Source organism: Cynocephalus volans, chromosome 2 (genome assembly GCF_027409185.1).
Source record: "Cynocephalus volans isolate mCynVol1 chromosome 2, mCynVol1.pri, whole genome shotgun sequence".
NCBI classification, from domain to species: Eukaryota; Metazoa; Chordata; class Mammalia; order Dermoptera; family Cynocephalidae; genus Cynocephalus; species Cynocephalus volans.
The window spans coordinates 225471105-225498311 of record NC_084461.1 but is presented as its reverse complement, the minus strand read 5'-3'; the positions used below and the strand labels follow the sequence as shown (position 1 = coordinate 225498311).

Genomic DNA, 27207 nt, shown 5'->3' with positions numbered 1-27207 from the left:
CACTGCTCAGAAGATTGTCTGTAATCTGATTCGTTTTCTTACTTAATCATTCTCCCTTTTTGGTATTTGTTTTGTCATGTGATAAACAGATCTTCATTTATTACGTTTGCCTTAAAGAAACCTCCTGGTGGTTGTAGGAGCTACTGAAAGCACTCACATAAATTTAGACGGTTTAACATCATAGAATTTAAGATTTCCTGATGTCTTCATGATTTATTTATTTTTCATGACACATGTCACATGACCAGAGACAAGGTCAGGTTCAGATCATGCAACATACGCTGTACCACACACCCGTGTGCAGCCTTTCATGTGGGTTATCAGTTGAAAGGAAGGGACCCAAACCACCACACACACGTCAAGGCTAGACTGAGTTTTCAACTCAGCTGAAGAAATACTGTTTTGTTGGGTGTGAGTTGCTCACTCAAGGCAGGTACAGATACGGCACCAGAGCCTTAGCCTCTGCTGGCCCCAGGGCCCCCGGGTGGGGGTGGGGCAAGCAGCCACACTGGCTGTCCACACAGGGAAAGGCCCTGCCCAATCTACTCCGTGATCTTTCACGTTCACTGAGCATCACCATTCTGGAGGAAGCTCCCCTAAGAATCCACGTGCTTCTCTTTAAGGACATGTCTACTAATGTCTATCTTTCCAGGCTTTTGAGCCAAATTCAGATTAAAGTAGGTTATATCCTCACCTAGGAGGAGAAAGCAGTGAAGCAGGATGAATTTTTCTACCTCACTTTATATTGTCTATTTGAACATCATAGTGGACTCTGGCTTTTCAGAGTCTCCCAGGTACTACAATCTTTTGCTTTTTAATTTCTTGAAACATCATACATGGGGCCATGGGAACCTTTTAAGCAGCTCCTTGGCTGTCATTCTCTTCATCTTTGAAAGAATCCTTGCCTGTGTGGGTCAACACAGTCTAGGCGCATCCGTGTTTCCCTACCCCACACATGGGATTGACTTAAATGCCAAGCAGCTCAGGTTTCTTATAGTGGAATATAATATTAGAGAACAAAATTGGAGTGGTAGAGACACACGTTATATTGTTACAGTTAAACACCAGTGTTAGGTTAGGGTACCAGCATTTTAGAGATGGAGCTGTGTATTAGTCCATTTCTGTTGTTTATAATAAAAATATCTGGAACTGGGTAATTTGTAAGAAAATGAAATTTATGGCTTTCAGTTTTAGAGGTGGGGAAATCCAAAGTCCGGGGAGCACGTCTGGTGAGGCTCTTGGTGGTGGCTTTACAGCAATGCAGGGGTCTCACATGGCAGAAAATGGCAGAGCAGAGAGAGAGAGACTCTCGGGTCTCTTTTTAAAAAAGGAAAAGGGCTCTCCTTTTAAAGCCCTCAGAACCACGCCCCTGACCACTATTATTGATCCATTCATTATGGCATGGTTCCACAGTCTAATCACCTCTTCAAGGCCCCACCTTTCAATTACCATAATAGGATTTCCTACCCTCAACAGTTTCAGTGGGGATTAACTTTGGGGGTGACATCCAACTTCAGGCAAACTGGAAAATTACCTTTCCTCCGAAAGTGCATGACTTCATATCTCATAGTACCTGTAACTTTACTGTTTCTATTTGACTTTCTATGTAAGAGAGTTTTAAAACCCAGTCCCTTCTCTTTCTTTTTTTCTGAGCTACCAGCTTTCTCTTTGTCCACTGATTTTTATGTGTTGTACCCATGCATTTCATTCAGTTGAAGATCTCTCTTTTCCCTGAAACTATCTTCTTTTCACAGTAGGTTTTAAGTAGATTCATTTTACAATCTCTCCTCATTTAATAGATGTAGCCATGTTGCACAGAGAGGGAGATTGAGAATAATAAGTTGCTTCTGTATGGATTCCACTGTGGGTCTTCTGTACAATACAAGAGATGGTTCGTTCCACTCTTGTAGAGAATTCTCATCAAGTGTGTGCTTTGAGTGAACCAGATCTGGTTCCTGGTCTCGTGAGCTTCAGTCTGGTGGAGAGCTGAGGCAGTTTTCAAGTAGCTGCAGTAGAGTGTGATGAGAGTTTTGATCAGGGCAATGGGAGGCGCTGTGCACGCACTTGTCCTGCGGTGAGCATGACTGAGGAGTCAGAGAACTGCCTTCTGGAGGGAGACGCATTGATGTCAAGATGCCAGACACTTAAATCAACCCTTTAAATTAGCAGAGGCTTTAAGAGGGGCCATTTGAAAGAAGGCACCTATGGGCAACCTAAACCTAAACATAAGAGGAACAGTATGGATATCTTGATGTTCCAGAGTCGTCCTCGAGCTCATTGCTCGGATGGAGCTGAGCAGGAAAGAGTGCACGGGATGCTTAGGCAGATATGTGTGTGAGCTCAGCATTAACCTGCCTCCCAGGGTTGATTCATTTTCATGTGCTTGGTATTTCAGTCTCTCCTCCGGATCCTGGAGACTGCCAAGGGCCGTGCTGCTTTCAGAGTCTCCAGCGGGTTCAACGGGCTGCTGTCCCTGCTCTCCGACCTGGAGGGCTCCCTCCACGGACCCCCGCTGCAGACGTGGGGAGCGGTGTCCCCCAGCCAGACCCTGGAGCTGGTGCTGCACACGCTCTGTGCCCTATCTGCGGCACTGCACCTGGACCCTGTCAACGGGGACTTCTTCAGGAGGAACGGGCTCTTCGAGAAGCTGGCCGAGGACCTCTGCTTGCTGGGCTGTTTTGGGGCCCCAGAGGAAGAGGGAGCCCCTCTGCCCTCCTGGGCTGACACAAAGCCCAGGCCATTTGCTGACTTGCTGAGTGCTGCCTTTGCCTCCTACAGCCCACTCCCACCCAGCATGCAGAGCTGCCTCCAGATCCTCAGCTTTCTGGACAGCATGGCCAGGGGCACGCTCCACCTGCACTGGGACCCGAAGGAGTCCCCGAGGGCTGGGCAGGAGCAGGTCATGGATGCCCAGAAGGAGGACACCGGCAGTGACCCCAAAGGCAGCTTCAAGCAGTGGCCAAACCTGCAGGAGAGGTAGAGCTCTGATGCCTTTTTCTGCCCTGGGGTCATCAGTGTGTCTCCGTTTCCCTTTTCTTACTCAATCGTCCTGCGTATGTGCCTTAGGTAGGAAGGCCCAGTTAACAGATTGGGTGTACGGAAGTGTCACTTGGCTTTCTTTCTTTAAATCAAGTTAGCTCTGACTCAAAGCTTACCTATCCTGGGAGCTGGAAGAAAATTCAATCTTGAGTCAGTACAGGGTTGGAGGATGTTGTTGAGTCCTGTAAGAACCAGCAAGGCTTGCAGGATGCCCAGCAACCGAGGGCACAACTTGCTGATAGACTCACTTTCTCCTTTGGGACCTTCACTGCTCCGGGGAGCCATGATGCTGGGCTCAGCCTCCCTAGGTGTGCCAGGCAGCTTTTGCCTTCTGAGGTCCTGTCTCCTCCTTGCCTGGCTGTGGGGTGAGTTCCTTCAATTTGCAGGACACAAACTACTGTATCTTTCCCAATCATGGGGCTTTTTCTGTTTTTTCTTGTTGCTTCCTCTCTCCTTGACAGACAATCTCTCTCCTCTTACTTTGGCAGACCAAACCCCTCAGAGAGTTCAGACTTTTGTAAACAACTTTTTACTTTCATTGCTGGAACAGAATTCCACTAAAGCAAGAGAGCACAAAGAACCATCTACACACCCCCTTGGGATGGGAGAGAAAACAAAAGAACACAACAGAAATAGTTGGTGTCTTTTTTCATTCTGCTAAAGCAGCAATAACAACACTAATATTGCAATAAACTATCCTTCTGAAAGACACTGCACATTTTTATCTAAGGAGAGGCCCCATTTACCAGACTTCGATGCTGGGGGCTGGTGGTGAGGGGGACAGATGTTAAATCTCCCCATACCAAGATAATCATAAGGGTTTTTTTGTTTGTTTCATTGGTTAATTTGATAAAGTAATTGGTTTCCTAATGTTGCATTCCTGCACAAACCAACTTGCTCGTGAAATATTTATTGCTGAATTTGATTTGCTAAGTTCTGAAAAGGATGTTTGCATTGTGTTCACGAGAGAGTTTGGGTTTTCCTTCTCGTCTCCTGACTTTTTATTATCAAACTCGTGCTAGCCTCATATTGGACTTGGACGGTGCTCCGCTTCTGTTCTCTGGAAGAGTTTATGTAAAGATTGTTTATGTCTCTTCCTTAGCTATGTGACAGAACTTGCCAGCAGAACCTCGTGAGCCTGTTGTTTTCTTGTGAGATTTCTTCTTGTGAGAATAAATTTCTATTTATTCCTGAGTTATTCTTGGTAAGTTATTTTTCAAGTTTATCCTCCCATTTCCTCTAAGTTTTGATTTATTGGCACAGGCTGCTCTCAACAGCTTCCTACGTTTATCTCCCTTAGCAGCTGTGCTGTTCCCAGCTCTCATTCTTAACATCAGTTACGTCTTCTCTTACTCTTCCCTTCAGCATTCTTGCCAGAGGTTTAATTTTTAGTGTGTCCTACGAACCAACTTTTGGCTTTTCCCATTTCCTACTTAAACTTTCTATTTTGTTATTTTTGTTTTTATTATTTCCTTCTAACTTTGGGCTTATTCTGGTATTTTTTTCTTAACTTGGACAATTAGGATACTAATTTTCAGTCTTCTTTTTATTTTATTTTATTATTATTATTTTTATTTATTTATTTATTTTTTTGTGACCGGCACTCAGCCAGTGAGTGCACCGGCCATCCCTATATAGGATCCAAACCCGCAGCGGGAGCGTCGCTGCGCTCCCAGCGCCGCACTCCCCCGAGTGTGCCACGGGGTCGGCCCTTCAGTCTTCTTTTTAAATACAAATTTCTCTGTAACTCATAAGTTTTAGTTTCGATATTATTTAGTACTAAATATTTTTCTAATTTCTCTTAGGATTGATAGTTGACTCTTGAGTGTTGCTTGAATTTTGAATTTCCAAGGTTACGGAGTGTTTCCGGGCATCTTTTTGTTATTGACGTCTAACTTTATCATGGTGATAGAAGGTGGGCTATGTGATTTTCATCCTTTGAAATTAGTCGAGGTTGGCTTCATGGTCCCCAGGGTGGAACATTTTCGTAAATATGCCATGTGTGTTTCATAAAGAATGCATGTTCTCCAATTGTCAGGTTCTATGTTCCATTTATATCCACTGGATCAATTAGCCAATTGTTTAGTTCAAATTTCCCCTATCATTAAATTCTTCAATCTGCTTGACATGTTAGTTATTGAGAAAGATACTTTAAAAATCTCTTATTGTAATGGTAGATATGTTAATTTCTGTTATTTTTTGCTTTACATCTAATTGAGGCTATAAGAATCATACAAATTTAGAATTTTTATATACTTATGGAGTCTAAAATTTTATTATTATATGGTGATCTTTTTTTATCTCTAGCAGCACACTTTGCCTTAATTCCAATTTTATTAATAATAATAGGACTATATCAGGTTTCTTTTGGTTAGTATGTGCCAGGATTTTTTAAAAAAATCATTTGTTATAACATTTCTGTGTCCCGTCTCTATGTTTTAGGTGTTTCTCTTGTAAACAATACAGAGCTATTTTTGTTTTGCTTTACTTTGTTTTTAAAGCTGGGGGGTATTTTTGTCATTTAACTCGAGAATATGATTTGTTTACATTTTATTTTATTATTTATATATATTTGGGATAATTTCTGCTTTCCTATTTTATATTTTTCCATTTGTCCCACTTTTTACTTTTGTTTTCTTGTCTTCTGAATTATTTCAGTGTTTTTTTTTGTTTGTTTGTTTTGTTTTTTTGTTTTTTTTCCATCTGCTAGTTTGGACTTATACTCTCTATAATTAGTCTTTTAGTGGTTATTCTGAAAAAAATGTAATGTTATTTAATGTTTAAAGTTAAATAATATTTATCCTCCTTGCAATTAATACATAAAGACCTTAGAACACTTAAATATTATTGCCCTTTTCTAATGTGTACATTACTGTTATGAATATTTTAATTCCATCTTATTTTAGCTAATTCATCAAATAAAACATTTATTATTATCATTCTATGAAGTTTATTTAGATTTCATTCTTTCAGTATCTGTGCTCACCATTCTTTCTTGCACCTGTACCCATCCATTGGGAATTATTTTCCACTTATAGTACAAGGGGTCTTCAAAAAGTTCATGGATTCATGTTATCTTTTAATTCTATTTTTTCATGAACTTTTTGAAGAGCCCTCATACATTGTTAGATTTTCTTGAGTGAGGGTCTGCTCTTGGTCAACTCTGTTGATTTTTATTTATCTGAAAATGTCTTCATTTTCTCCTTAATCACTGCAAGTTTTTCTGGGTATACATTTCTTGGTTGACAGTTATTTTCTCACAGCACATTAAATGTCTCCATAAGCTGTCGGATTTCATTGTTGCCATTAAGGAATTAGCTATGTTTTTATTGCTCTTCTTTGAAGGTAATTTGTCATTTTTTTTCTGGCTGCTTTTAAGATCTTCACCATTCTTGTTCTGTAGTTACACAATCATGTATTTTAATGTGGATTAATTTTTAAACTTATTCTGCTCATTATCCATTGGTATTCCTGATTCTGGTAATCAGTGTTTTTCATCAATTCTTGATATTCTCGTTGATTACCTCTTCTCCACCTTTTTTTCTGTTATGTCCTTTTTGTAACTATAACAATCAGACGCATGCATTACTTTTTCATTTTATCCTCTATGTCTATTAATCTCTTTTCCACAATTTTTTCATCTCTTTGTCTCTCTGTGGTCTCTTCTGCACGATTTCTTCTGATTTTTTCTTCCAACTCATTGAGTCTCCTATTAGCTGTGTCTAATCTGATATTTAATCCAGTGATTTAGGTTTTGCTTTTTAAATTCTAATGATCATATTTTATATTTCTAGATCTACTGTTTGGTTCTTTTTCAAATCAACTTGTTGATTTTATAGCTCTTTCCTTGTTCTTATTTGTCTCTTTTATTTCTTCAGACATATGAATCATAATTATTTTTTCTTCTGTGTATTTTGAGAGTCTGATTCTACAATCTGCTGTTTCTGTGGCTGTCACTGAAAGTTGCTTGTGTGGTGTATGATTTCTGATGGTGAGTCCCACTCCAGGGTTTTCCTTTTCCTGGGCTCCCTGCAAACCCTCCTCATTCTGGTCATCCTGCTCTTCTGCAGATATGGAAAAGCCCCAGTGAGGCTGCAGTTGCCCTTTTGAGCCAGGCCTTGGCCAGGTTCCCAGGCCCTTCTTTGTCTTAGGAAGAATTCCGACTGTGGGTTTCCTGATCTCTATATTCCAGGGAGCTCCCTGAGGAGGCCTTTGCCCTGGCTACACTGACAACATGCAGGTCAACTTGAGACCTCAGTACAGAAACTGAGATCCACAAGCTCTCAGAGGGCAGGGGAGTATTTGTCAGCACCAAAGGACATTTAGTAAGCAGTATTGGGTGATGAAAAGCAATAGTCGTTTGTTGAATGTTTCTGGGGGCTGAGTACTAAATGCTTATTTTCATTTATTTTCCTCCCAAATTTTGAAATTTTACCAAAAAGGAAGTTAAGACTGAGAAAGTGTAAGTAACATGGCTAAAGGTAACACATTTTGTAAGTGATGGGGCCAGAATTTGAATCCAGATCTACCTCCAAAGCCTGTTTGTGTGTGTGTGTGTGCACGCATGTGTGTGTGTGTGTGTGTTCTTCCTACGTTTTCCTGATGCTCCCACAATAACAGTGATGGTTTGCTAAATATTCTGATGTGATAGCCTGCAGTTTTAAGTTCAGGCTCTAACCTATAGATTGCACCAGTCCTGATTCTTTACAGATAACTTCTGTATCAAATGTCATTTTTGTTTTGTAATGACTAATTTAAAAAATGAGTAAGAGTCATATTTCATAACAGAGCATTTTTTTCCTCATTAAAAAGATACCTGACCCTTGACTTTCCCTAGTGGTCGGAGACTAGGAAGCGAAACCCTGGTCTCTCCAGAGAGTCTGCGGGTAAAGGGCAGACCAGTGGACTGGGAACCAGAGGCAGGGTGCTCATCTCTGCCCTACCACTGATGCCGCTTCTCCTTGGGCAGGTGGCTTTGCCCAGTCCTGCCTTCTGCAAAGTGGATCCTGATCTTCAGAAAGGAGGGGAAGAAGCTGTGGGCCTTGGAGTCAGGCCAGCTCTCTATGCCTTAGTTGCTGTGTTCCTTGGGTCAGCTCCTATAGTTCTCTAATCTTTAATTTCCTGAACTGATGGCAGGAATAATTACAGTATCTACTTTGAGGGCTGCTGTGAGGTCAGGATTGAAGATGATAATGGTGATCGCTAGAGTGATCACAGCTGCTGTTTACTGAGCACGTATATGCAGACACCTTGCCTGGCTCTTCACAATGAACTTCTCTTCAGTTCATTTAATCTATATAGCAACTACAATTTAAGTAACATTTCTCAGAAAATAGAGGTTATATATTATGTAATTCCAAAAGTATATCTGTGATTTCCAAAATACATGTGTCATCTCTATGAAACATACACACATACCACATACACCTCCACACTAAACCCATATGCCACACACAACCACACGCATATGCACACACATCACACATACACACAGATGTCGTGCGGTGGAGTCCAATAAATGTCAGCTGTGGTTCCGATCATATATGCTGACCTTCCCAGCTACTTAGTAGATCCTGTGACAGCAGTGGACAACATACTTCCCAACAGCCAATCCACAGCCATCTGCGGGTCTGGAGATGAAGGAGGTTGCAGCGTCAGGCCGTGGTGGGCTTTGCACATTCACCACATGAGGCCATTCCAGTTTTATCCTACAGGAGATGTGGAACCATGGAGATCTCTAGGCAGGCTGTGGCATGATGGGGTTGAGGGTTACAAGGACCACTTTCTGCAACTGGGCCTCCGTATAGCCTAGAGAGGAGCTCCTTTCAATGCAGGGGTATCTCTGCTCCTTTTTGGTTCTTGCCTTAGCATATGACCTCTCCCAGCCCCTACCAGGCTTGCGGGTGACTTTTATTCCTTATGTCAGTAAAAGGAACAAGGCTAATTGCCTGTACCTTGGACTTAGTTGTGGCTGTACCTCCTCTCCATCACGGGAGGTCGTCTCAACAGGAATGTGGTCTGCCCTAGTCAACGCTCTGCAGACCAGAGCCCCGAATCAGCGCCTTGTCCTCCTCTGCTGCAGGTCATCCTGCAGCGTTGTCCCAATCATTCCTGTTGAAACAATGTCCCCTTGTGATCATGAGTGGCTGTCTGGAGTATCAGCATGAACTGCCAAAATGAGACCATATTGCTTTTAATTTTCTAAAGAATCACTCAAGAATCTACAGGCCTTAGAGGAGACAGGGTATCAATCCTGCCTCTGAATTTGGATACAGTCCAGATAGGGGACAGTCTGACTTCTATATCTAAACAGGACAAATACCAGGATAGAGCAGCCTCCTCTCTGGCATGCTGCTGCCGTGGGTGGCAAGTATGGATAGCCAGGCTCAGGGACTGTACGATGTGTTGAGATTTCGTTGGTTCACACCCCTGCTCAGGTTTCTACGGTTCTTCAAATGAGATGCAAAATTTGTCCGAGTACCCTCTCCCACCACCACCACTGTGCTCCCCAAAATACAGGTAACTGTGTACTTTTGGATTATAACTTTCGGTTACACCCACGAGACAAAGCCATTGGGGAATGCTGGGTCAGATGGGGTACCAGCATCCACCCTCCTTGGGATCCAGAACCTCTACCTTCATTCCTGCAGAACCTCTACCTTCATTCCTGCTCTTGTGATCCTACATTAGAGCAACGCTTCTCAACCACCCGCATCTGAATCCGTTGCAGAGCTATGGAAAAATGCAGTCATACAAATCGGATTTCCTGAATCACAGTCTCTGGGGTTGGAGTTTAGTGATCTGTTTTTTAAAAAACTCCTCTTGTTATGTATAAGCACATTAAAGTCTGAGAACTCTTGTTGCAGGCAGTATCTTTTCCTTTGAAAGTTTCCAAAAAGCATCTTATTTTTTTTTTTTACTGAGGTGAAATTCACATAGTATAAAATTAACAGTTTAAAAGCGAACACTTCAGAGGCATCCAGTGCATCCACAATGTTGTGCAACAAACACCTCTATCTAGTTGCAAAACATTTTCATCACCCCAGCAGGAAGACTCATACTCATCTCCGTCTCTTTCCTTAGTCCCCAGTTAGCCACCGACCTGCTTTCTGTCGCTGTGAATTTACCTGTTCTGGACGTGGAATCATACAATATGTGGCTTTTTGTGTCTGGCTTCTTTGATGTAGCATAATGTTTTTGAGGTTCATTCACATCATAACATGTATGAGTACTTCCTTTCTTTTTAAGGGTAAATAATATTCCATTGTACTGGTATACCATAATTTGGGATTAATGTTGTACTTTATTATTGTTATTATTTCAATTTACCCATTCATTTATTGATAGACATTTGGTTTTTTTCCATCTTTTGGCTATTGTAAATAGTGCTGCTGTGAACATTCATGTGCATGTATTTGTCTGAGCACCTGTTTTCAAGTTTTTTTGATTGTGTACCTAGGAGTAGAATTGCTGGGTCAAATAGTAATTCTATGTTTAACTTACTGAGAAACTGCCAAACTGTCAGTTTTCCACAGCAGCTGAACCAATTTTATATTTCCATCTGCAATTTATGAGGGTTCCGATTTCTCCCCATGCTTGTCAACACTTATTTTCTTTTTTTTTTAAATTTTATTTTTAATTATAGCCATTCTAGTGGGTATGAAGTGGTATCTCATTGTGATTTTGACTCTCATTTCACTAATGGCTAATAATGTCAAGTATCCTTTTATGCTCTTGTTGGCCACTTGCATATTTTCTTTGGAGAATTGTCTATTCAAGTCCTTGGCCCATTTTTTAATTGAGTTTTCTCTCTTTTTGTTATTAAGTTGTATGATTTCTTTATATATTATGGATACTAGGCCCTTGTCAGATATATGATTTGCAAATATTTTCTCCTATTCTTTAGGTTGTCCTTTCACGTTTTTAATAATGTCCTTTGATACATGAAACTTTTTAATTTTGAAGTTCGGTTTATTTTTTTCTTTTGTTGCTTGTTCTTTTGGCATCATATGCAATAATCCATTGCCAAATCCGAGATCATTATGATTTATCTCTATGTTTTCTCCTAAAAGTTTTATGGCTTCAGCTCTTACATTTAGAGCTTTGATCCATTTTGGGTTAATTTTTGTATACAGTGTGAGGCAAGGGTTCAACTTTTGCCTATGGCAATCCACCTGTTTCAACAGCACCATTTGCTGAAGAATTCGTTCTTGAATGGTTTGAGTACTCCTGCTAAAAATCAAGTGGCTATAGATGTATGAGTTGATTTCTGGGTTCTCAGTTCAATTCCATTGGTCTATATGTCTATCCTCATGCCAGTACCACACTGTTTTGATTACTGTAGCTTTGTAGTAAGTTTGAACTCCAGAAGTGTAAGTTGTCCAACTTTGTTCTTCTTTTAAAACATTGTTTTGAGTACTTACAGTTTTCTGAAATTTCACATGAATTTGAGGATGCGTGTTCACCATTTAGTTTAATGCCAGCTGTGGGCTTTTCGTAAATTCTCTTTATCATGTTGAGGAAGTTCCTGTCTATTTCTAGTTTTCTGAGTGTTTTTATCAGGAAGGAGTCTTGGATTTTGTCAAATGTTCTTCATGCATCAGTTGGGATGATCATGTGATTTTTTTCCTTTGTCTATTAATGTGGTGTATTATACTGATCAATTTTCTCATGGTGAACCACTCTTGCAGTTCTGGGATAAACTCTACTTGGCCATGGTGTTTAATCCTTTTAATATGCTGTAGGATTCAGTTTGCTAGTATTTTGTTTAGGATTTTTGCATGCATATTCATAAGGGATATTGGTCTGTAGTTTTCTTTTCTGTGTTGTCTTTGTGTGGCTTTGGTGTTAGGGAACTAATACAGGCTACCTTGCTCCTTGATGAGTATGACAGACATCCTCCCACTTTGGGGCCTTTGCAATGGCTGTTTTCTTTGCTTGAAATACTTCCCCTCTGGATATCTGGATCCTGTCTTTCAAGTCTGCTCAAATGTCATCTTCTCAAAGATGCCAATCCTGCCACTCAAATTAAAATTGCAAAATTTTTCCCTTTTTCCTCCCAAGCACTCTCAATTCTCCTTTCTCCCAGTTTTTTTCCCAATAGCAGTTATCATCTTTCTTCATACAACTTAATTTACTTATTCATTATTATATTATTACATCATATATTAATATATTATCCTATATTATATAATAATAATTATTATTTATAATTTACTTCTTTACTAGGCTTATCTTTATTATCTACACCCCTCCCCTCACACCCCAGTCATGGGTTTAAGTTTCTTTAGTTTATAGATGTTTTCAAAGTTTCTGAATAATGCCCAGAAAACAGTGAATGGTCAATAAATATTTGTCCAGTTGAACTGAATAAATTAACCCCAAGTGCACTCTTGGGCACCTCAGTGACTTGAGGGCTAATGGTGCTTAGAACAATCTCAGAGTGTGGGAGTGGGACTATGGGCAGGGTGTTTGAAAATCAAATGTTTATAATTTGGGATTAATGTTGTACTTTATTATTATTATTATTATTATTTCAATTTACAGACAGTACAAGCATCTTTTTTGTTGTACAGTTCTATGGGTTCTAATTCATGTGTAGAGTCATGTGACCACCACCACAATCAAGAAACAGAACAGTCCCATTACCTCAAATAGCTCCTAAGTGTTACCCCACATAGTAAAGCCTTTTCTCCACCCCAGACCCCAGCAACCACTGACCTTTCTCTAGTTTTGTCTTTTCCAGAATACCAGTACAAGGAAACATACATGTGTAATCTCGTGAGACCAATTTACCTCACTTAGCCTAAGACCTTGTGATTCATCATGTATGTGCGTCAGTAGCCTTTAGCTTATCTTTTCATTTTTAAACAGGGTCTTTCAGAGATCAAAAGTTTTTAATTTTGATGAAGTCCAGTTCATCAATTTTTTTCTTTTATGGATCATGCTTTTATGTCATATCTTTTCCTAATCCAGTGTCATGAAGATTTTCTCATACGTTTTTCTTCTAAAAGTTTTATAGGTCTATAATCCATTTTGAGTTACTTTTTGTACAAGGTGTGAGGTTTCGGTTGAGATTTTTTTTTTTTTTTTTGCATATGGATGTCCAATTCTTCCAGTGTCATTTATTGAAAATATTATTCTTTTTCCATTCAGTTTTCTTTGTATCTTTAGGCCATATCTGTGTGAGTCTTTTCCTGCACTATATTCTATTCCATTGATCTGTGTGTCTAGCCTTTCACCAATAATGTCTTGATTACTGTGGCTTTATAATAAGTCATCAAATTAGCTAATTGAGTACTCCAAATTTATTTTTCCTTTTTCAATTTGCTTTGGCAATTTTAGTTCTTTTGTCTTTGGCTGTTCTAGTGCCATAGAAGTGTTAATTACCAGCTCGCCTGTATTTGCAAAAAATTCTGCTGGAATTTTTATTGGAATTGCATTAAATCAATAGATCAATTGGAGAGAATCAACAACTCAACTATACTGAATCTTCCAATCCATAAAGATAGTATACTCCCATTATTTAGGTCTTTGATTTCTTTCACCAAGGTCTGTAGAATTTATCATACAGAGACTGTTTTCTTATATTATACCTAAGTATTAGATTTTTTTTTTTTTTGGAGCACCATTCTAAATAGTATTTTTTAATACTTTAGTTTCTAATGTTTTACTTCTAGTATATAGGAATATGATTAATTTTCATATGTAGACTATGTATCCTGAGACTTTGCCAAATTCACTTATTAGGTTCTAGAGCTTTTTTTTTTTTAAAGATTCTTTGGGATTTTCTATGTAGACAATCATGTCTTCTGTGAATCATGACAGTTTTATATCTTCCTTTTCAGCCTGTATGTTCCAGTATGATGTTGGATAGGAACGGTGACAGTGGACATCCTTGCCTTATTCTTTTTTTTTTTTTGGCTTTTTCGTGACCGGTTCTCAGCCAGTGAGCGCACCGGCCATTCCTATATAGGATCCGAACCCGCGGCGGGAGCGTCGCTGCGCTCCCAGCGCTGCACTCTCCCGAGTGCGCCACGGGCCTTGCCTTATTCTTAATCTTAGGGAGAAAGTCTTCAGTCTTTTGCCATCAAATACAATATCACCTGTGGATTTTCTTTGATACCCATAAATGGTTATGGACGATCCCTTCCAATTCACTGAGAGTTTTTATCACAAATCTTAAAAATGTTTTTTCTGCATTAAATGATATGATCATGTAGCTCCTCTTTAGTTTATTAATATGATGGATTGCACCGACCAATTTTTTAATATTGAATCTGCCTTGCACTTGTGGAATAGGCCCAATTGGCCATATTTTATATATAGCTAGATGTGATTTAACAGTAACTTCCTGAGGATTGTTTAACTTGTGTTCATTATAGACACTGGCATGCAGATTTCTTTTCTCGTACCACCTTTTTCTGCTTTTGATATTTGGGTAATTTGGCTTCATATAGTGAACTGGGAAGAGTTCCATTCTTCTCTATTTTTTTGAAAGAAGTTGTATAAATTGGTGTCATTTGTATGGTAGAATACACCAGTGAAAACACTGGACTTGGAGATTTCTTTGTGGGAAGGTTCTTAACTACATACTCAGTTTTTGTAATAGCTATAAATTATGCACGTTATTTCTTTTTGCTTGAGTTGTGGTAGTTTGTGGCTTTGGAAGAATTTGATCTATTTCATCTAAGTTGTCAGATTTATGTGCACACTTCTTTGTAGTATTTTCTTATTATTGCTTTAATGTCTGTGGGTCCATGACAGTAATCTCTCTTTCATTCCTGATATCGATCATTTGTGTCTTCTTTTTTTCTGTGTTAGCTTAGGTAGTGATTTTTCAATTTTTAAAATGTTTTCCAAGAACCAGATTTTTACTTATTTTTCTATTATTTTTCAGTTTTTAATTTTAATGATTTTCACTATCTTTATTATTGCCTTTCTTCCACTTGCTTTGTTTTTCTTAAATATTTTAAAAACTCTCTTAAGGTGGTAGCTTAGATTGTTGATTTTAGAGCATTTCTCTTTTGTAATGTAAGCGTTTAACTCTATAAATTCTATAAATTTCCCTCTAAGCACTGTTTTAGCAGCATCCCATATTTCTTTATATGTATTTTGAGCTTTTATTTAAACTCAAAATATTTACGTTTTTTTCTTAAAATGTTCTCTTTGACCCATAAGTTATCTAGGAATATGTTTATCTTTGAAGTACTTGGAGATTTTGTGTTATCTTCGTATTATTTATTTTTAACCTAGTTCTGATGATCAGAGGGCATATTTTGTTTGATTTTCCTTATTTAAAATGTTTTCAAGTTTGTTTTGTAGCCTATTTTGACAATTGTTCCATGGGAACTACTTGAAAAGGGTGTATGTTCTGCAGTTGTTGGGTGGAGTGTTCTGCAAATGTCAGCTACACCAGTTGATTGACAGTGCTGTTCAGCTCCATATCTTTGATGATTTTCTGTCTACTTTTTCTACCAATCACTGAGAGAAGATTGTTGAAGTATCCATCTGTAATTAAGGATTTGGCCGTCTATCCTTTCATTTGTCAGTTTACTTTTATTTTTTTTCTATTCTGAGAATTTGCATCTGTTAATTATTTAATGTAATTATTGATGTGTTTGAATTAGGTCTACCATTTTATTATTTGTTTTCTCTTCCCCCCCCCCTCTTTTTTTGTTTCTCTGTTTTTCCCTGCATTTTTGTAAATAGTTTGAACATATTTTAGTATTCGGTTTGAATTTATTCATTGAATTTTTGACTATCCTTCTTTGCCTATATTTTTTAGCTTGCAATAGGAATAACATTATTCATACTTAACTTTTAATAGTCTACTTAGAATTAGTATTTTACTACTTCAAATGGATTATGGAAAGCTTACCTTTATGCAGGTCCCCTTATCCTCCCCTGTGTTTGTTGTGGCTGTCGTATGTACTACATCTAATACAGTTTTGCCTTCAACCATCACATGTATACAGTCATGTGCCTCATAACAATGTTTCCAATGAGGGACCGCACATACGATGGAGGTCCCATAAGATTATAATGGAGCTGAAAATTCCTATCACCTCAGTGATGTTGGAGCCATCGTAATGTCATAGTGCAATTACTTTTTAAAAATAAATTTGGTGTAGCCTAAGTGTGCAGTGTTTATAAAGCCTACAGGAGTGTACAGTAGTGTCCTAGCCTCACACTCACCAGTCACTCACTGACTCACCCGGAGCAAGATCCAGTCCAATAAGCTCCATTCATGGTAGGTGTACCATTTAAACACACACACACACACACACACACACACACACACACACAAAACCCCTTTTATATTGTATTTTTACTGTACCTTTTCTACATTTAGATATGTTTAGATACATGAATATTCTCCATTGTGTTATAGTTCACGATAGTATTCAGTACAGTGACATGCTGCATAGGTTTGAAGCCCGGAAGCCATAGGCTACACCATGTAAATCCACTCCATAGTGTTCCCACAGTGATGAAATCACCCAACAATGCATTTCTCAGAGTGTATCCCTGTTGTTATGTGACACGTGTACTTAAGAACTTAAGAGGAGGAAAAAAGTGTTGTTTTATATTTATCCAAATATTTACCATTTTGATTGCTTTCTTTATTCTTGAAGTACCAAGTTTCCTTCTTATTTCTTTCCTTCTTACTTCCATACTATCTAAAAAACTTTTAACAGTGTTATTTTTTGAACAAGTCTGATGGCAAGAAATTCTGTTTCCTTTCACCTGGGAATGCATGTATTTTGCCTTCATTTTCTCTGCAGTACTTTAAGAATATTCTTTCCCTGCCTTCTGCTTTCTCATGGAAACATCCACAGTCATTCAAATAGTTGTCCCCTGTATGTAATGTGTTGTTTTTCTCTGGCTGCTTTCAAGTTTTTTCATTGTCTTTAGGGTTCAACAGTTTATTAGGTGCCTGGGCGTGGATTTCTCTGTTTATTTTGTTTGGGTTTTGCTGAGCCTCTTGTATCTTTAAGGTTATGTGTTTCTCTGGTGACATGAATGTTAGATCCTTTGGTATTGTGACACATGACCTTGAGGCTCTCTTCATTTTAAAAAATCCTTTTCCTCTTTGTTCAGGTTGGGCCCTTTCTGTTGATCTCTGTTCAAGTTCACAGGCTTTTCCTTCTCTCTTCTCATTCTTCCATTTGTTCTCATTCAGTGAGTTTTTTTGTCAGTTATTGCATGTTTCAGTTCCTGAATTTATATTTGATTCTTTTCTATTTCTTCCATTTCTTTATTGAGACTTTCTTCTTTTTCATTCATTTTGAATGTGTCCACTCTTATTTCTTGGACTTTGGTTAATATTACTGCTTTATTTATTTTATTTTAATTTATCAATATGCAATGCAGTTGATTTTTGAGTTCCTTTACCAATTCCTCCTTTTCCTCCCTCCCTCTCCCCCATCAACCTCACATCTGTTCAATTTTCCTAACAAGTTCGAGGAATTGTTGTGTCTTTTTTCCCCCGCTTATTTGTTTGTATATTTATTTGTTTATTTTTATTAGCTCCCACAAATAAGTGAGAACATGTGGTATTTCTCCTTCTGTGCCCAGCTTATTTCACTTAATATAATCTTCTCAAAGTCTATCCACGTTGCTGCTAATGGTAGTATTTCTTTTTTTTTATATATAGCAGAATAGTATTCCATCGTGGAGATATACCACAGTTTCCTTATCCACTCATCTGATGATGGGCATTTAGGCTGGTTCCAACTCTTGGCTACTGTATATAGAGCTGCAGTAAACATAGGAGTACAGGTATCCCTTCAACATGATTTCCATTCCTCTGGGTATATTCCCAGCAGTGGAATAGCTGGGTCATATGGTAGATCGATCTGTAATTGTTTGTGAAACCTCCGTACCATTTTCCATAAAGGCTGCACCATTTTGAAGTCCCTCCAACAGTGTAGGAGGGGTCCTTTTTCTCTTCATCTTCACCAGTATTTATCATTCTCAGTCTTTTGGATATTAGCCATCCTAACTGTAGTGAGATGGTATCTCAAAGTAGTTTTGACTTGCATTCCCGCTTTAAAGGTTTTGCCTGATAATTCTTACATCTGTGTTGTCTCAGCATTGACATCTGTTGTCTTTTTCCATGTGAGATATTGAGATTTCCCTGGTTCCTTCTATGTTGAGCAATTTTAGGTTATAACCCAGACGTCTTGAATGTTATCTTATGAATTCTGGCTCTTGTTGGTGTCTTCTGGAGAATGCTGATTATTTTATTTTAGCAGGCAATTGCCCCATTTAGTCTCAGGCTGCAAGTTCCTACCCACCTTCTGTGGATGATGGTTCCAGCATGAGTTCAGTTTTCAGAGACTTTGCAGGGCGATTTGCTGTTTCCCCACTTGCCCCCTGGTTAGGGTCAGATCCACATATGCACAGTGGGAATTAGGCCCAGAGGTCAATACACAACTAAGTCGTCCCATTCTGTCAACCTCTTCCTCTTCATTCTCTCCCTAACACTTTCTGGCTCCCCAGGTCCCCTTCCTTCTCTTCTGTATGGGAATCTGGGGTTTTAGTTTCTCCACTCATCCCTGAAAGTGCATCTGTCCCTGGGGCCAAGCAGGGAGAGGAAAAAGACAAAACAAAGCAATAAGGATCTTACCTACACTCTTGGAACAACAGTTCCTCTGGTTAGAGAGAAATTTCTTTCCCCTGAGAGCTTTAGAGCCTGCCTGGCCGAAGCTGCTGATGCTGGAATTGCCCAGAAGGGAGAAACCAGACAAAGAAGGTCCCAGGAGATTCCCTCCACATTCTGTGACCTGTAGAAGCCTCTTTTCCCACTCCTCAGAACAGAAATAGAAGAATTCTCCTGGAGCTCTTTCCATCCTGTCGAACCTGGTGCATGATTCTGGGTTTTAGGCCACTTGTGCATCTACACCAGGGGATTCCAGAGCAGGGAAGCCCAGGATACCCGTTGCCAGTTCCATGGTACTTGGAGTTTGGATTTCTTCTCTGCTACCACTTACTTTTCAGAGTCTCAGAGAGCTACTCTATGAGTTCTATCAGGGCTTGAGTTGCATTCAGGGGAGAAGCACACAGCAGACTGAACTTACACCATCTTGAAGGGATCCAGAAGCTCTGTGTGTGTGTGTGTGTGTGTGTGTGTTTAATATAAAGTGGGAGTTTATCAATCTCCCATATATCTGGAGAGAACGGAAGAGGGCCAGGGAACTGATTTCTATTGAGCATCAACTATGTGCCAGATGCTGTGATATGAGCACAAAAGCATTATTCCATGTCTCTAAGAGGGAAGTGTGGTATTTTCAACTCCATTGTATAGCTGGGGAAAATTAGGCTGAGATGGAGCAGTTCCAGGTCCTCTAGGCATCTGGTAGACTAAGGTTGGGTGCCATGATCTGCCCTAGAAAGAAGGATCCAGGAAGGTCTGTGAACAGAAGAAGAGACTAGAGCTCATGTCTGATGTCCTGCTATTCCTCTCTCTGCAGGACAGATGAAGGGGACACTGTGATCATGCACCCTGGGATCGTGTGCATCATGGTGATGCTGCTACCTCGGTTGAACCATGCGGATCACCCACAGGTACCTGTTGATGAACACATGTTTTGTCCTTTTCACAGGACTGATCTTTTAAGCTCCTTCTGGCCTGAGACTCCATTTTCTCACCTTTGCCCTCAGTGCCCTGCATTAGCAGAGCCACCCTTGGGAAGCACCTCTTATAGAGACACATCAGTGTGTCCTGGACTCTGGATTGAGTTGTGCTCGTCCTCCCAAGGCAATACAAAACAGATCACTTGTGTTGGCAAAGTGGCCTTCTCAATGCAACTGCCAAACAAAACCAATTGGAAATCATTGAATCTTCATGAGGCAAGTTCCACGTGATGAGCACAGCACCGGGTACAGGTGGGACCAGGAGTCCTTTGCTCCTCAGCCTCTTCATCCATCCATCCTGGGGGCGCTGGCTGAGATCCTGGCCCTGCATCTGTGTGGGGCATGCAGGGCCAGCCAGGTGGACGCAGACACTGTCCAGGGAGCCTGCATATGCAGTGGGGAAGGTGGTGATGGTGCAAACAGACTAAATCACTGAGCTCACAGATGATGTACAATTACTAATTGTGACAGGTAATATTAAGGGGGGAAAACAGGGTGCCGAGAGAGAATCATGGTAATGGAGGTGGTGACAGACCTAATTAAATCTAATTTGGATGAAGGAGAGGAGGTCAGGGAAGCCATCTTTTAGATGGCAACGTTTAGGCAGAACCCTGAAAGAGCTGTAGCTACGAACCAGGCAGGAAGGAGCTTGTGGCAGGCGGCTGGGGCACGAGCAGAGGGGAGCTGGAGAGTTGGGAGTGGCAGGCGAAGGTGGGCTGGACCCTCACCAACATGCGGGTAACAAGGTCACAGTCATTAGAAGAAGACTCTCTCAAGTGGGTGGAGGATGACGCCATCAGATTTTTGTATTAAAATTATCCTTGTGTGTTCGGTGGAGAATGGACTGGGAATGGAGTTGTGGGCAGTAGCCAGGAAGCTCTGTCCACAGGCCAGGATGCAGGGTGGTAGCTGTAGTGGCGCGGTGTCTGTGTGAAGGAGCGAGTCAAGGAGTCAAAAGACATATTCGGAGATAGAATTGATGTTGGAGGTAGGGTCTGGGGGGTCCAGTAGTTAGCCTCAACCCACCCTTTCCTCCTACCAGGTTGTTGACTCCACCCCAAGAAAGAATTCAAGGACAGAGTCACGGTAGAAAGTGAGAATGAGTTTAATGTAACAGATAATGCAGGTTCCACAGAGAGAGTGCAGCATAGCTCCAGAGACTGAGCAGGGCCCACACCAAGTCTAACACAGAAGTAAGCTCAGTACACACATCAGGTCTAATGTAAAAGCAAGAAACACATACTTAAAGTTCAGTACAGAGTGCAGGCTGGCTCAAGAGAGTGAGCAGCTGTTTGCTGAAAGTAAGTTCGATACAAAGTAAAATATACACACCCTAGCCAGCAAAGTCCAGGGTGTCTCCAGGAGTGTGAACAACAACCCCACCTTCAGCTGGGATTTGGCTTTTATAGTTTCTCTATCTAATGGATATTCAATTAAGAGGGTGGTTTCCCAGTTATGTAACATTAGTCTTGCACATGCTCAGTTGGTCTCTTCTTGGAGGATGTTCATTGGTCCAGTCCTATCACATGCACCAGACATACTCAAGAGTATTTCGTGCTCTCTACCACCCATAGTGGAAGGTCTTTCAATAACCAGGGTTACATAACCCTTCTCTAATGAGCATGCCCAGAGACTGAGTTTGCATAATCCATCCCCCTGTGGTCTCATTTTCCCCTGTTGGTGCTGAAAATAGGTCTGACTGGCAACAGTAGCTTTCGTCTAGGAGAGAGCTCAGAAGAGGGGGCCTGAGACAATAGGGAGTGGCTGGAAACACAGAGGCATGTCCTGAAACCTGAATCCAGGGAAACTGAACATCCCCTGTGTCAGAATCACAGGCCACAAGAATGGGGTACAGGCAGTGGGAAGACAAAGAGTCAGAGGCCACTGTCAAGGTTCTGTCCTGGCAGAGCTGCCAGCCTGGCCGCAGTGAGGCAAAGTGGTGTGCGCACAGACGTGCCAAAATGGAACAGGGCAAAGGCTAAAGAAGGACTTCAGTGTGAAGAAAAAGTATCTCAGAGGCTCTGACGGGGGACTGGCAGAGCTGGGGAAGCTGAAGAGGCCCTGCTTTGTGTTTGCTGGCAGCAGGTGCAAGGACACAAACTGAACCCTGCAGCCACCGTGTACGGGTGGGACGCTAGGCCTCCTCCCGTGTGTTTGCTCCTCACAGCAACATCAGGGGCACTATCATCTCCAGGCTCAAATCATTTAAATGGCTTTTATGGGTCCACAATTAGTGAACCTGGTATTAAATCTGGTTCCCTCTGGTGGCAGGTCTCCTGGTCCCTCCGCTGCACAGCAGTGGCTTCCCTCAATGAGCAGCCGGGCCTGGCCCCTCTGGGAGGCAACGAGGGCTCCAGCTTTGTTTTGTTCAGAAGTTAAAAAGGAGGCAATGTGTTTTAGAAAGAAATGACAACTAGTTGGCATTATTAACCACAGCCTGAAAATGACAGTGACGTGATAAAAATACTACAAGTGTCCAAAATCAGTGAGGGCCGCGGAGTGGAGGGGCAGGGGCCTTGAGGTATAGGGATGGGAACCATCTCCACTAAGGATGGTCTGCAGTGTTTGGTGCAGGAGTAGAGAAAGGGCCACCCCAGTTCCATGTCCACGTGACCCTTGGTGACTGTACCTCTTGTTCTGGGTCCTGTTCCTTTTGTGGAGAGTAATGATAAAGTGGTTATGAAACCAATGAATAGGGACACACAGAACAGTAAATGGAATGTATTTCATATTTTTAACATTTGTGGAAAAGGAATAGGCTGGGATAAGATGAGATAAAAAGTTGACAATTACAATGCCATTATTTCTCATGATTCTGTGGGTCACGAATTTATTTTATTTTATTTTATTTTTAAAATTTTATTATTATTTTTTTTACATTCTACAATGTTGTAGAGCAGTTGGGAGGGAGAGGGAGAGGGGAAAGGGGAAGGAAATGGGATGGAAGAGATTGGAAGGAGGAGGGGTGAGACTGAGGCCTGTGGTACCCACCACATTCCCACAGGGGAGACCAGTGGGCTCCCAGCGGTGGCCTGGTTATTGCTGGGCTGGGGGCAGATGTCAAGGGGATGGGGCAATAGCCCTCGCCCCCCACCATCCCGGTCACCGCTGAGCTGGTTGCTTGGGTGGGGTGGAGTGTGGGCGAGGCCCTCAGCCCCCCACCTCCCCAGCTCACGAGAGCCCAGGGCTTTTCCTGCAGTGGCTTGGTGGTTGTCGCTGGGGTGATTGCACTTGTCAGGGGGGTGTGGCCGAGGCCTGAGGCCCCCATCCTTGGGACTGGTTGAGGGTGTTGGGGGCCATGGCTGAGGCCCCCGGCCCTCCCCCCTTCCTGGCTTGGTAGCCCAGGGGACTTCTGGTCCTTCTAGGTATTATAGGTGCTCTTTGGTGAAATGAGACCTTTACTAGTTATCAAACTTTGTCTCTGGTTGTGGGTACTGTGTTTTATCTTTCAGTTCTGTGTTGGATTATTTGCTGTTCCCACCACTTAAACTCTGCACTGGAACTAATTTGTTGTCCTTTTCTTACTTCTAAAATGGTGGGACTTCTTGTGGGGACCAGCACTTGAGCCCCGTGGTTGAGTTAAATTGCTGCTTTGCTGCTGGTTCCCTAGGGAAGGCTTGTTGTGCAGCTCAGGTTTTAATGATTGACTTTACAGGCACTTCTGGATCTGGTGAAATCTAGTGCACCTGGGTTGTATAGAAACACTGGTCTGGGCCTGAGTCTTTTCATCAAACTGCACCCCTTGCAATTCTATATTCCTGACCAGTCTCCTCTGAGTGGTCCTGGACTGATTAGGGGGCGAATCAGCTGTCCTTGCTGTGCCTCAGTGTTCCCCTGGGTGGGCCTGTCTCCCCAACTGCCAATGCTGCAAACATTTGCCATGGGACAGGCTGTGCTCCAGTCCCTTGTGATGACTCACTGGCCTCTGAGTGGCTCCTTTTTTTCAGTTGTTGTGGCTCCTCGGTCCTATGTGGGTTCACAGAAACCTTGTTGGTGGGACTGCTGGCCTGGGGGCTACCAAGGCCCTCTTCTCCCCTGCCGCCTTCAAGCACCTCCATTGGAAGGGTACAGCTGTGGCTTTTGCTGGCTCCTGCTCTGTGCGCTCAGCAGCTCCAGCCTTAAAGCAGCTGCAGCACAAAATTCTCAGAGTGGTTCTTTCTTTCTCTCGTCATGGCTTCTCCTGCCTTCATGCACTCTGTAGGTCTCTCCTCCTCCTCCCCTGAGCTCTAGCAGCCCCAGCTTGGCTGTCGTTGCTTTTTAATAGTTGTAAATTGGTTGATTTGTGGGAGAGAGTGATGCTAGGGACTGTCTATTTTGCCATCTTGACCAGAAGCCCTGGAGACATTTCTGCAGGTCACAGCGTGACAGAAGCCATGGTGGAGCCACCTGGACCTCCCAGAGCAGAGGACAGGGAGCTGTGGAGACCCACCTGTGGGTCAGGAATTTAGATGGGCACAGCAGGGATGGCTTGTGCCTGCTCCACATCATGCCAGCTGGGTTGGACTGCCCAAGAGGGCCCCTCCACTCACAGAGCTGGCACCTCGGCAGGGCTGGCTCAGATGGTAAGGGGCTCCTGGACTGGATCAACTGGGTCATATATCTGGGGATGTGGTTCAAGCTGGTGGTAGGATCCTGTGTTCTCCTCCTTGGTTCCCTCCCCATCTGGTCTCTACCCATGTCCCTCCAAGTGGACTCTCCTGCAGGGCCACAGCAGCTCAGGGCTCCCAAGGGCACAACAGCATAAGGTGCCAGGCCTTCCGGAGGCTTGGGGATGGGACAAGCCAGCGTTGATTCCACAGCATTCTATTCGTCAAAGTGAGCCACAGGCTCAGCTCAGACTCAACAGGAGGAGAAATATGATGTGAGGGTGGCATATGTGTACAGGAGACGGAGAGTCTTGTGGGGGGTCATCATTAAAGACCAGCCACCATGATTGCCTTAGGCACCTAACTGATAATGAAAGCCATTTGACCCCCTAAGTCAAATGACTTCCAGCCAATGAGTCGCACAGAGTCTGGGACCTTACCTTCTTACCTTGGCATTCAAGACAGGGCCCGCCTGGAACATACTGGACATATACACATTGGGGGTTAGCTCTATGCCAGGGATATGATTTCATCAGCCTTCACAACAGCTCTTTAAAGTCCCCGAGCTGCTCCTCATTCTGCAGGTGCTTGAGGCTCAAGAAAGTTGTGTGACTTCCTGAGGTCATAGGGGCAGTGAGGGGAAGATCTGAAACTCACCCTAGGCCAGAGCTCAAGATGTGTTTGATGAATGGGTCCCTGCTGTCAGCCGCTCTCACGGAATGCAGGGTCATGCATCTTGGCATCGTGCACCTCTCCAGGAGCAATCCCTATATTGTCAGGACGTCTGGCTTCCTTAGTTGTACTTTGTACGATGCACTATACTTGCAGTTAGAGCAACCAAGCCAGTGGTTTCATCAGTTGCATTCTGCAAAAATCCACAGCAACAATGACTGATGAAGTGGCACAGAGTGGACAGGGCCTGTCCTGCTGTCTCCTGCATGCATGGAAACTCCACGGATGACCTTGAGGGTCAGATAAACCCCATGAGCTGTCACATCACTGTGCAGGATAGAACTTCCACTCTCTGCTCGTCCTATGACGATAATTGGACAAATTGAGTATGCAAATGAGAATTCCATTTGGTACGATACTTTTTTTCTATTCAGGTCACAAGTAATTTATGAAAAGTCTCTCAAATATGCAAATGAAATGTAGTGGTGCATTTTCTCAGATATTTTCTGCAGATGCCAAATCAGCAACTATTAAAAGTTGGATAATCACAGTCATTAATTTCTGAAAGGGGGTAGGGGAAACCATGTAACAGTGAGAAATGAGACCACATGAGAAAATGCTGAAACAAAACTGACTGCAGGAAGAGGCACGGGCATTTCAGTAGATGGCAGTGTTACTAAAAAGATGCGAGTGGGTTTCCTTCACCTCCCTGAGGTCTGCTTTCCAGGTCCTAACACACCTTCACACTCACTGCTTTACATGACTCACGTGTTTTTGCTCGCTTGCAATTGATGGCTTTCCAAGTTACAGATGTCCTCTTGGAAGTCACTACTTAAATAACCTTATGGGTGTTCTGTCTGGTTTATTTCCAATTGTGGCCACATCAAATTTGTTTTGTGCACAACCCGGAGGTGTTTTTTCCCCTCCAAAATGCTAGCACTACGAGCTACTCTTGGAAACATATAATCCAGCTGTTTTTCTGCCTCTGGCATCATCACCAGTATTTAAAACTGTGGAGTGGGAATTTTACTCAGCACAATGCAAAAATGGACTGCAGTTCAGTTCTCTTGGAGCTGAGTTGGCCCCAGAAAGAAATAACTATTTGGGAAGAAAGATGCTTCCCCTTTCCAGCACGCTCAGCAGCCACAGAGTCTTGCAGTAGTGACATGGCCATAGGCTAGAACTCTGACCAGTACTGGGTGGGCTTTTCAGTGCCAAGTACCCCTCCACTTCCTCTGGGCTGTGGCCTTTAATCCATTTTTAGCAGAGAGATGTTTGCTTGTGCACATGACACCCGTAACTCGAGGGTGGGAAGCCAGATTGAATTTAGCAGAAGTGGAAATCAGCCTGTGCTGGAGCAATCAGTGTAATGCGTTTGCTTCTGTGAATAATTACGAAACCCCTACTATGTGCCTCTGGGGATTCAGACACAAATGTCACAGGAACTCATAATCAGGGTGTGAGGGTGAGTAGGCTGAGGAGTGTGGATGGCAGTAAGGTGACATCCTGATGGCTGTAACAAGTTTGCCCACAGGGCCTAGGGATATAGGGGAGGGAAAGGCACAGATAGGTGGGGACACTGGAGTTAGGCTTTAAAGAAAAGGCATGTCCATGCCAGATCAGGTAGGCGGGGTAGGGAAGAGATGCTCAGGCACAGACGGAAGCACACACGGAAATGCCTGTTTGGGAACTTTGAATAGCTCAGCTGGGCTGGGGTAGACCATGTGGGCAGGAAGGCAGTGAGTAGGGCTGGAAAGGTCAATGGAAGTCACATTGTGAAGGGCCTTGAATGCTGAGCCAAGAGAGTTGATCTTTATGGGGTTACCATCCACCGCCATTATCATCATCATCGCCACTGTACGAGGGCAGAGTTCAGGCTCCGAAGGTAGCAGATCGTGGTCAAATCTCAGCGGGCCACTTAGCAATCACAGAGCCATGGAAAACTGTTTAACCTCTTTGATCCTTAACTTCCTTTGTGTAGTATGGGGATAATAATATCGTCTTCCTGGTGGCATTGTTGCGGGGATTACATGGAGCAATGCACGTGTGCTTAGCATGGCGAGTGGAACACACCAGCGGCACGGGAAGCACTTGCTACATGGTGTGGCTACTGTTCTCAGTGGCTGAAAACTTGACCAGCATTTTATCATTTAATCTTTGTAATAACCTTGCAAGGCAGATATCAACATTCCCACTTTGCAGACAAAGATTTGAAACTTGGAGCAATTAAGTGACAGAGTTAACATCGTGGCTAAGTGGCAGGTGTATG

General features: G+C 42.2%; 1 protein-coding gene across 1 annotated transcript in view; it reads left to right on the top strand.

The window, feature by feature from the left end:
• WDFY4 (WDFY family member 4) overlaps positions 1 to 27207 on the top strand; it is a 265260-nt gene that overhangs the window by 37724 nt on the left and 200329 nt on the right. The window contains exons 11-12 of the mRNA XM_063086948.1: positions 2396 to 2976; positions 19518 to 19611. Coding sequence (XP_062943018.1) covers positions 2396 to 2976; positions 19518 to 19611 — 675 coding nt within the window. The remainder of the gene's footprint in view (positions 1 to 2395; positions 2977 to 19517; positions 19612 to 27207) is intronic.